The sequence below is a fragment of the Dermacentor andersoni genome, chromosome 1 (genome assembly GCF_023375885.2).
Source record: "Dermacentor andersoni chromosome 1, qqDerAnde1_hic_scaffold, whole genome shotgun sequence".
Classification (NCBI taxonomy): Eukaryota; Metazoa; Arthropoda; class Arachnida; order Ixodida; family Ixodidae; genus Dermacentor; species Dermacentor andersoni.
The window spans coordinates 321,800,296-321,811,957 of NC_092814.1; the positions used below are offsets into that span (position 1 = coordinate 321,800,296).

Consider the following 11,662-nt stretch of genomic DNA (forward strand, 5'->3'; position numbering starts at 1 on the left):
GATTTGTTCTTTGATGATCTGGAGCGCCTGCGTAGCCACGAGTTGGTTCGCGTGTTTTGCTCCAGGTAATATGATAGCGGCCAGAAGGGCGCGTAGAAAACAAATTTCTGCCAGCCAATGCTTTTTCTTCGGTTCACTATACCTGAAGAACGAAAAACACTAGTAAGAACTCTCGAAAAAACTCCAAATAAATGTAACAATTTACGGATATTACACCTTTTATTATGGATAAAAGTGAGGATTTTATTTGGACGAAGATGGAGTTTTAAAAACACTAAAACAATATTGGCATTCGCTGCTCATGACTTTCAAGCACATTTGAAGAAAAGGAAATTGCAAAATGAATTGCTCGTCGTCAACAAACTCGCGCATTAAAATGATCAAGCAACACCTCCATGCATTCAACACTACCACTGCACAGTCTGCGAGAGCCTCTAACACGTAGTTGGTTTTCCGCAGGCCTAGATGGTCGTTCTTTTGGCAAAGCTGTTTTGGCGGCGGTTCCAACGGCGTTCATTCGCCGCCTCTATCTTCACGCTCTCTTGCAGCCATTTGCTCTGTCCTGTCGATGCTAGCGGGGACAACGCCCACAGGGCGTCGATGGCTCTCCTGCTGCCCGTTCGTCGTTGCATTATGTTCGGCCATCAGGCACTTCGCCTACCGAAGCCACCGCCGCGATCCGGCGCACCGGGTTCTCCAACTGCCACGTCATGAACAAACGATACCCCCTGCGCAGCCTGTTGGACACACGAGTCACGCAACAACCGTGGAAGGCGCCGGTTACGAAAAGAACGACGAGTTTCCAGACGAAACAGTTGCGCTCAAGCGCTTTGAACGCCGTTGCCTGTATGACCAAGGAGAATACTGCTACTGATGTCACCATGGCGATGTAGAACAGGTCGCTCAGCAACGCTCGTCGCAGCCGCATGTCGTTCCGCGAAACATAGTGGAAGAACCGGCGCGTGCTTCCGGGTTGGGCCGCCATCGGGAAACGCTTACCGCAGAGCTCGCAGATGTCGACGTTCCGCTCATTCAGCCAGTGCTCCAGGCAGGACACATGCACGAAGCCCATGGTGCCAGAGCAGTTGCAGAGGGACACCAGTGGATCCTCTTGGTCACCTTCATGGCAGATCCGGCACATGGGTCCACTGCTCGCAGCCGCGTTAATGTAACTAGTGGGCTTATCGGAAGAGACGAAGTTCCGCCCGGGGTGATCCTCAGAGTCGCTTATGGCTGCAGGACTTCGCAGCAACGACAGTCGAGCATCCTCGTGGTCTTCGCCCTCCAGGCTCGAGTCCACGTGTGCAAGCTGGGGTGGGATTGCACTTGATTGTGAAGGCTCGCAGTCAGAGGCCGGGATGTGGCGAGGGCCATAAGCCTCTGGGTATTGAGAAGAAGGCAAAGATGAGGGAAAGCGGCAGCTCTTTTCTTCTGGTACTGAATCATTGTCCTCGTTTTCGCCGCGGTACCGATTCCGTAGTGTTCGTACGTTAACTCGACGAAAACAGGAGTGGTGGTTGCGCTTACCAGATTCCACGCGGGTATCCTCGTTCGAGTTTTTGTAGTGGTTGCTGGCCATTGTGCTGTTCTTCTGCCCCTCCTGCTAGCAAACGTTACGAATGGCTGAGCAAAGCGGCTGGCAGTGCTCTTTATACTGGTCTCTTCCTTCGTACTCCAGAGTGAAATGTCATCCACACGTGAGTACAAGTCTGTAGAAACCTCTCTCACCTTCTCGCCTTCCGTTATCAAGCAATAGCGCAACATATATATTGTACCATAATGGTGCGGCCAGCGACACGCAGTGTTACATCTTTCGCAGTGTTTTTCCATATCGAGTGACCGCCCACCATCAACGAATGCAAGGTTGATGTTATACTTAACCACAAAGGAATGTTTCGACACTTTAAGGCGATACTGGCCATCTGGTGATAAAGGAGCTGCTGCGCTACCGGGCACTCTGGGCGATTCTCGAAAGGCATTACTATCATATCAAAGTACTCTTCAAAGGGCTGGCGCCATCTTCCAGTTATACGTTAAACAGAAAACATTCTAATCAGCAAGGCACGCGTAGATGTTCTAGCGTTGTATTATGCGCAGACGCTTGACAAAACCGCAACTGCATGACCGATAAGTCGAAAGTTCTACACGCTAGTATTTAACCAGACCAAAGAACAAGAAAGACGGTACCGCCACTGTGAAGCCTCTAGGGTTCCCCACCAGGTTTGAGCCTTGCAAAAGAGCAACTGTGGTGCCTAGATAGTGCGGTAACTATTGTGTCTGCAAAATATTACACCGATGAATTCGCTAGAAAACGTGAGAATTCAATGAAAATTCTGCGCAGCCTTATTGAAGGGACCACTCCGAAAAAGACTATAGATGACGTCACACGTGTGGCGTCACCCTGTCAGAGCCCATATAACCAGCGTCGGTGTGAAAACTCTGGGGTTCCCGTGAAATGCAGTGAGGAAAACAGGCTCTGAAGACGTTGCGGTTCCTGCAGGGAAGCCGAGTTCGCTGTCATTTCTTGCTCTCCTAAACATTTGCCATTTTTGTTGTCGGTGTCTGTGCTGATTACACAACTATGTCATGTCATGTCAAGCCAACAAAGAAAGACACCAAGGACAACACAGGGGAAATTACTTGTACCTACTTGGTGAATAGAAGAAATGATAAATTAATGGCAATGAAAGTGGAAGAAAAAACAACTTGGTGCAGGTGGGGAGCGATCCCATGTGTTGGCATTTCGCGTGCGACTCCAAGCAATTGATCAACCGCGGCGCCGTTTCCCCATCCACTATCTAGGGTATTTATGTGTTATTACTAGAACTAACCTTGGGAATGTTACCTATTGCCCCCACTCACAAACCTTGGCGGTAGTCGTGGAACATCCTTTCTTCCGCAGGCGTCGCGAGTACTTTATCTTTCTGGGTGAAGGCAACTGCTCAAACCCGAACATGCTACCTGAAGGCATCAATGGTGCCGGATTCGAGCCCCTCGTTATGTAAGAATTACAAGAAAGGGGGTTAACCGAGGGGCCCTTTTTTATTAATCATATTATGAGAAGCCAACAAAGAAAGACACCAAGGTCAACATAGTTAAAATTACTTGTCCTTACTAATTGAGTTAAAGAAATGATAAATTAATGGCCATGAAAGTGGATGAAAAAAGTATTTGCCACAGATGGGGAACGATCCCACATCTTCGCATTACGCGTGCGATGCTCTAAGCAATTGATCGACTGCCGCGCCGTTCCCTATCCACTTTCTTGGGAATAACACCCGAGCACCAAGTATAATACCGAATAGCACCAGGAATCTACTTTCGCGAGGACGTCAGCCGAATAGGCGCTCCACACCAACTGCTGACGGACCGTGGTAGTACATTTCTTTCTAAAGTCATCGCCGACATCCTGCAGTCCTGCTCAACCAAGCACAAGCTGACTACGGAGCGTCTGAATCGCACCCTAACAGACATGATTGCAAAGTATGTGTCATCCGACCATTATGGTTGGGATCTTGCCCAACCCTATGTCACTTTTGCATATTGTCACGTGGTGGTGACGTTGAAGAACACAGTAGCAACACTGTGAACGACTAAACTAAATTTTATTGGGCGAACCTGTGCCCACAAAACAGGCTACACTTATAGCACAACGATAGCGGCGAACACAGTCGGCGATCGTCGAAAATCTGATCAGCGGGCCAAGCGCGTCGGCTTTTATACAGCAGTCGTCGAATGTTCCACACTAATCGTTGGGACCCGCGTGCCTTCCACAAAGTTCTACACCATTCGCGTCACGCGATGAAATCTGATAACACAAGGTTCGGCGACAATAGACAGCTGGATAGAAGCATCGATAACTTTCCAGAAACTTCGGATGCATGCAGGCGCGTCCCGCGCTGTGCGATAACATTTGTTAGGCGGCGAAACGTGGTCGCCCGATAAAGATAAGTACACGTGTCAATATAATTCTTCGCGTCACCTCACTGCCGGTTATTCCCCGTTATGTCTGTTGTTCGGCCGAGAACGCGCATTGCCACTGGACGCATCCCTTCCATTCGCCAAAGCAGAGACCAGCGAGTATGCACTTGACGCCATCACCAGTGCAGCTCAAGCACGCGAAATTGCCCGCGCTCGCCTCCTGGCCTCGCAAGAGAAGCAACGGCGTTTGTACGATCGCCAACACAGAGACGTCCACTTTTCGCCTGGATCTCTGGTATTCCTGTGGTCTCCTCCGACTCGTCACGTTGGCCTGTCAGAAAAACTCCTGTCTCGGTACACAGGCCCATATCGAGTGCTGCGTGCCGTGACTCCAGTTACGTACGAAATCGCCCCAGTCAGTACCAGTGCCTCATCTGCCCCGAATTCTACTGACGTTGTGCACCTTACTACTCTCCTGTTATCACCGATATTTAGACGCACCGGGACGGTGCTTGCGCCACCGGGGATAATGATACATGCATATTGCGTGTTTCTTGTGGACGATGCACGCGGCCGCCCCGGCGAAGATGACGATCGCTCTCTGGTTCTCGAGCTGTCAGCTGAACTGGCCAGCGCTGCATTAACCTTCGTAAACATACATTGTAAATAGTCTCCAGTTCTTAATACTTCGTTCGCGTAACAATATGATACGTGTCTGTACCGCTTTGAGACTGTGCGGAACATTGCTGCAGAACTGCGACAAGAACCATTTAGAAACAGTGGGGTGCAGCACATACATGAATAACCTTATGTGAAATATTCATAACCAAGGCTAGACCTGCGGCCACAGACGAGAATATAGGAGACATTCCTAAATGAACTGTACTGAGCCAGGAACATACATATGTTGTGCAGGACATTATCAAATGAGCGGCTGTCTTAGAGTATGGCGCAAAAAACGTTCTTGCCCAATTTGTGTTACCAGCCCCACGCTTAGCAGCTAATCTGCGAACCGCTACCATGTAAGCGCATGCGGGTTTTGCTAGAAATGCGCTTGCTGGCGAGTAATATAGCGCATATTTTTCTTCGATCGTAATGCAAATACTTTGTGAGTTTGCGAACGTTTGTTCTATGTTTAACTTTCCATTGTGTACTTTATTTTTGAAAAGGTGGAGGCAGGTAGAAATAAAGGATATTTCTACAATCTAATACTGATGAAACTTTACAGAACATACGTATGTTTTATAACAAGATTTGTTCTAAAGATCATGGGCGTCACTGTAATCTCATTTTATGTGTGTGCGGGTATGTTTATCGAATTATTATGCAGTTTTTCTTGTGACTGATCAATAAAGATTTCAACCTATTAAGAGAAAAAATGTCCCATTTGAGTAACTCAGCGACTACAGATTACATCCAATTGACCAAGCAAAAGTGCAGGAGCTCCTTATGAAGGAATCAAATATTCCCCAAATGTAAGTATTGCGAATCCCTTCTAACATGACCATGGCTCTACATCGTGAGCGCTTTCACACTATTCGGAAGAGTACTAGCACTCTGTTCTGAGGGAGTGCAATCTCTCGCTCAGGACTAGAAGCACTCTGGGGGGAGTAGAAACACTCGGTTTTGAGGAGTAGGTGTACTCGGTTTGGAGGAGAAGCACTCTGTCCGGGGGAGTACTATTGCCCTTTTGGGGAGAGTATTAGTATTCTGTCAAGACTACTAGCACTCGCTTGCGTTGGAGTAAAAAAAAAACTCTGCCAGATGGAGTCCTAGTCTCTCTCAAAGGGAGTCGATCTATTCTCGAAAAGGGAGGGAAATATGGGACAAGCAACTACTCCCTCGGAGAGAGTTTCTGGAACTCTGTTTTTAGAGTACCCGAGTATAAGTGTTACTAACGCTTTAAGCAACGAGAATATACACGCTAATGTACTTTTGTCTGGAGGCACGGTACCTGGAGTGACAACTGTCTCGTAATATGTGAAGTTGATCATGATACATGTTATGCCGTGAGGCGACATATCATTTTCATAGCATACTTTAGTTTCGTGGTGCAAGAAGAATATGCTGTTGAAACTTTAAACGCGTTGAGTTCTCAGTTTATTTCCTCGCAAGAAATTTAGCGGCAACAGCAAACAGCGCTCGTTCCAGCTATGGAGCGTCCCACCTAGGCCAGCACCGCTAGTTTGCTTTCCGACACTGTACACACACCGAGATTCTATTACAACTGGTTTATTTTGTTTCCAAGTCATGAATTTACCCTAATACAAGTGGCTTTGCTCAAAGGGAAACCCTCGCTAAATTTTGCAAACCTGTTTGCAGAAACTCCAGCTTGGTCCGATTGGTTGTTATTCACTACTCGCGTTTCACTAGGGTTGCAGAATTCCTACGGGCAGCGGGTGTCTGCCGTGTTCGGCCCCCCGAACCCTACCTCGAACACTGCGTACTGCAAGCATGAAGAAGCACCAGTCATCGGACGCAAACGACCTTTTCATACGTATCAGCTAATTATAAAAACGAAGGTGCGGCCCCGACTTATAAACGGCGCTCTCATTTATCTTCATCTCGAGACACACTGACCAGGTATACCGTTTCAGTTTTTAGCCGCAGTTCAGAGCACCCGTATGTAGCTTCTGAAACGAACAGAGACGATACTGCCTAAAATTGCCGCACGACTGGCATGTCCAGGCAGTTAGCGTGTATTCGAGGGCTTCTATCCCGCTTGGAAAAAAAAAATATTGAGCAACTATTGAGCAAAAGAAAGCTGTATTGGCGCTTTCTCATGCTGCTCTACAATTTTCGCATTGACACTTTTATTCTAACTATATTAATTGGAAAGTTGATTACTTAATGAAGAACGGAATGCAAAATATAATCTGAGTAACTCCAAGCGACGCCAAACAATACTATCTTGGTTTGGTCCTGCAACGTGGCATTTGCACAATTTTAAAGTTTGCCTCAAGTAACGTGAAACACCCTGTACATTGTGAGATGTTTTATGCGATGTACTACAACACGAGGCGCAGTGCGGTGTTGCCTATAGATGTTTAAAACATTCTAATGCGGTACCTGTACCAGTGGACCAACGCCGCAAACAAGTACTTACACATTTCGGAGGCCGGCTACGCACAAACACCTCCATTTTTTTAAATTCTCGGGCTCGTTTGAAAGGTTCCTTGTGTTAAAAAAAACAATCTGATGCAGCTTCCTGAGCCGGTTGGACGTTTGCACGCACAGCGAAATGACTTCCGCAGTTTTTTTGGCTGAAAAAATTAAATTATGGGGTTTTGCGGCCCAAAACCACTTTCTGATTATGAGGCACGCCGTAGCTGTGGACTGAAGAAATTTAGACAACCTGGGGTTCTTTAACGTGCACCTAAATCTAAGTACAGGGGTGTTTTCGCATTTCGCCCCCATGGCGATGCGGCCGCCATGGTCAGGGAGTGGATCCCGCGGCCTCGTGCTTAGCAGCCCAACACCATAGTCAGTAAGCCACCACGGCGGATGGCTTTTGGCTGAAATCCTTAAACCTTTCAAAACAACGTAATCGGCTGCACGGGCCCGTTCGGCTTCAACAAACACCTCGATTTGACGCCATGAACGAGGACCGCGTGAGCGCAGCAACAAGCGAAAGAGCCGCCGTGAACCTGGGTGCCCGTAGCTATCTCTGTTTTACATCTTGAAGGACTACCACAAGACGACTAAGACAGAAAGCGGCAGTTAATACACAGGACAACGCTCAACTCGCAACTGACTTTATTAGAAAGCATGTACATAAGTACTATCACCTATACGAACGTGCTCTCCCATCGATGGTCTCCTTATAATGGCACAGGCAAACAGTAAAACCCTGTAATCTAACGCATACTCTGAAGCGGTCTAAAATGTCAAATTCACTGTCATGCAACATGAAAGCATGCTTACACAACGCGTTCTATTTTTCCTGATATGGTAGGCCTCAATAATCTCCCTCATAGTTTGATTGCTTTCTGAGGAAAGAATCGTGGTATCTCCAACTTTGCATGACCCTGAATTTGCATTTTCAACCGCTTCAAAGTATAGCATCAGAGTACAGGGTTTTGCTGTTTACATGTGCATTGATAATGACGCCATCGATGGGAGAGCGCACGTGGGTATAGGCGGTAGAACTGAAGTATGTGCTTGCTTTCTGATAAGGCTAGTTGCGAGTTCAGCGCTGCCATCTGTCTTTCCTACTTTTTATATTAGTCGTTTTGCGCTGCCCCTTCATGATGTTCAAACAGCGCCGACTTGCTCAAATCTCAATTCTTCTACACCTTTCTTTATTTGGACACTGTGGCCAGCACAACTAAACGATTCTGGAGTTGTCAATCTGTCACATTGTCTTCGGTATCGGCCGACTTTGCAGTGACACTTCCTTGCCAGGGCCAGCCAGGTTATTTGGGAAATGACATAATCATACAACACTCGCCAGTCGCCATGCATAACAGGCTGCATAATGACTGCAGGCGTAAAGCGCAAGCGTTGGAACTATCAGCGTGTGAGTGCCGCTCTCCGCACATGTAGATGTGGAGCCTAGTAGTTAGTGGCACATACGCACTTTGGGGGATTGGCCAAGAACCAGGTAGTTCAATATAACGAAAAGAAAAAGAAATATAGAATATTCTAAACAATATTCGTGAATAGGTATACGAGATGTAATAGATTGTAACTTATGATTTTAATAGAAGAAGGAATAAATGAAAACAAAAATACAGGTAATCGAAATCGATTTTGTAGGAAGATACTGAACATTAAGTTCTAATTTATAGTCGAAATCTCTCTTGCCCTGCAATAAACTCCTGGATGCCAGCACCAACCTTGTTGTCGCTGTGTTCAGGGGTCGAGGCCCCCAAAGATAAGAAGGCGAAACGGTTTTTCTAAAGTTCTTTTTCGAAAATCAGGTCTTCGAGAATCAATGAGAAAATAAGCAATTGTTTCATGTTCCACACAAAAGGGAAAGTTCTGTCGGGAGGTCAGACCAGCTCTGTGGAGGTAAAAATTTAGAAATAGAATTCGGCAGCCTATGGTCTAGCGTTAGCGACTTCAAGTGCTCACGCTTGACAGTTTCCTATTCGAATAATGCTACAAGTGCTGAAATTCAGAGGAGCTAATTAATGAAGGGGCGTGAAATTCATGCAGCGTCATTTGTCTCCATATTCTAGCCCCTACAATCTTAAAATAAAGTTAGTAAATAGCTAGTAAATGCACACGTTTACTAGATTAATCTGTATTTTACTACCTTCTCACTAGTTCTGTACTAGCCGGCGGCTATCGTAAAGCTAGTAAGTGTTGCCTTTAACAACAAGAAGGGCTTCTTAGTAGTTTTCACTAAGTAACTACTAAGCCACAACTACCTCGCCTGGTCGTGACCTATTACGCTGTAATTGTGAAAGTTTTATGAAAAAGTGAGATAAACTGCAGTGTTGTTCATTATGTTGCACTAACAGTTATGTGCGACGTCGTAGCACACATATATGAAGACAGTAGGATTCAGAAATTTGTGCACAAGGCTTTGATTATTTAACCAAATACATAGGTGCTCTCCGGTGCAGTATGTGCTCCTTCAAATTGGGGTTATAAATACTCTTGAAGTTGCTTTTTGAGTAAGTGCCACGGAGCGCCTCTCTCATTCTGTATGTGTGCTTTGCATACCATCGCTTGTTAGAAATATGAACGTGAGAAGAAAGGGGGGTTAACCGAAGGGCCCGATTTTTATTGATCATATTATGAGAAGCCAACAAACACAGACGACAAGGACATGATAGGGGAAATTGCTTTTACTTACTAATTGAATTAAAGAAATAATAAATTTAAGGCAAGGAAAGTGGATGAAGAAACAAGTTGGCGCAGGTGGGCAATGATCCCACGTTTTCGCATTACGCGTGCGATCCTTTAACCAATTGAGCTACCGCGGCGCCGTTGCCCCATCCACTTTCTTGGGTATTTATGTTTTACTATTACAACTAAACTTGGGAGTGTTAGCCAGCGCCACCCCTCACAAACCTTGGCGGCGGATGTGGAACATCCTTTCTACCGCAGGCGTCAGGAGTACGTGATCTTTTCGGGTGAAGGCAACTGGCCAATAAACTCATACACGCTACCTTTAGTATGCTACCAGACATGTAGTGCATCCTTACCGGAGTTAGTGCACCTTTATGTCCCTGGTAAACATTACCTCTATATTGTGCTTAATTTATGCCTTAATATACAGCGAAAGGACGCAGTTCTCTTTTTTCCGTATATATATATATATATATATATATATATATATATATATATATATATATATATATATATATATATATATATATATATATATATATATTTACGTTCTTGGGCTTTTACAATACCATCGACTTCGCATGCCAATGCAAGCGGCACTTATGAATGGAATAGGCTTCGTTGTATTGTTGGTAATTATATTTCGGTTGCGTTAACTGCCCTACCCAGGTTGTATTTACTTAGTACTAAGTCAGTGCCTTTTGCTAGCTTCAGCAGGTAGTGAAAGTAATAACTATCATTTTACTACCAGCATTTGTTAAGAAGGCGGCAGTTTTTGGGACAAGTAACGTGTTAGTATTTAGTAAGTGAAAATTACGACCACTTTTTTTTCTTTAAGAGTGTATGATAAAAACTGATGCCGGTAGAATTTGAATTACCGGGCTATTCAGGGACACTTTCGCCAACGAATCTGCCATTTCGTTTGGCAATAGGTACTTATGGCCTGGCACCGAGAAGAATCTAATCAAGGCTAAATGAGGGGGACTAACGATTTGAAACTTCGCATAACCTGGGAATCCTGAAAAGCAGTGTTGGAGGAGCACACAGACAGAAAATCCGTCACGAACACTGTGGAACATGCTGATATATTTAGTTTACGGAGTTCTAGAATTACAGCTAAACATTTTGCTAGAAAGAGAAAACGACAAATCGAGAATAGGAGAAATATTTCCAATTCCAAACTTTGCTTCGTTTTAGGAAAAGTCAGTGGCCATAATTAACTAAGGGATGCGCGGAGGCTTGCGGGAGTGAGAACGAGGGTGGCGTGGTGTCGCGCTGATGATCTCACCTCCCGTGCCGGTACGGCAGCAGCTGCTCCCTTTCGCCCGCTGTGCTCCGTGGAAGCTCGCTCCTGGCGTGGCGTCGCAACCAATGGGAATTTAGGTGCCGTATTTCGCTTATCCAGGTGGCAGACGCCGGCTTTTTCGTTCAGTGGGTCATTTGATGCTTTCACATCAATATCATGTGGTCACCACTACCATATGCTTCGGAGATGTCAATGGTGACTAATGTCGCATACTGCTTTTGAGAGCCGTATTTAATACGGCTCTCAAGGTCAATATGAGCCTGCCATATTGAGCACTCTGACCTGAACACAATTTTTTCGGACTCAGGATTAATCGTTATTTAAGAAAACTTCTCACACAAATATTTATAACACTTTCAACCAATTTTACAAAATTTAAAGCTAATGGGATGGGCCAAATATATTCCAACACATAACCATCACCCGGATTTTTAAACAAGGGTATGACCTTGGCAGTGTTTCATTCCAATAGAAGCCATACACTTCTGACTGAATAATTGATGATGTCTAGTGAATAATCTTGTGATTCTTTATATAAAATTTTCAACATGGACGAAGTGAATCCATCGGGACCCGGTGCCGATGATGGGAAGCTCAGTGAAACATGTGATAATTCAGACCTGGTGATTTCCG

General features: G+C 45.5%; 1 protein-coding gene across 1 annotated transcript; it reads right to left on the reverse strand.

Moving 5' to 3' along the window:
* Nucleotides 1-200: 200 nt before the first annotated feature.
* Nucleotides 201-1,882, reverse strand: LOC140215342 (E3 ubiquitin-protein ligase MARCHF4-like). The gene is made up of 2 exons (XM_072285941.1): nt 1,528-1,882; nt 201-1,380 (listed from the first exon to the last, which is right to left on the reverse strand). Exons 1-2 carry the CDS (start codon nt 1,577-1,579, stop codon nt 632-634), a joined length of 801 nt encoding a protein of 266 aa, XP_072142042.1. The 5' UTR covers nt 1,580-1,882; the 3' UTR covers nt 201-631.
* Between the last annotated feature and the right edge of the window lie 9,780 nt (nt 1,883-11,662).

What these genes read in the sequence shown, in the direction of transcription:
- LOC140215342 (XM_072285941.1), bottom strand. Translation starts at nt 1,579, where the DNA reads ATGGCCAGCAACCACTACAAAAACTCGAACGAGGATACCCGCGTGGAA. An exon ending in GGATACCCGCGTGGAATCTG is followed by an intron (nt 1,381 to 1,527) that starts GTAAGCGCAACC and finishes CTCAATACCCAG; the next exon opens with AGGCTTATGGCCCTCGCCAC.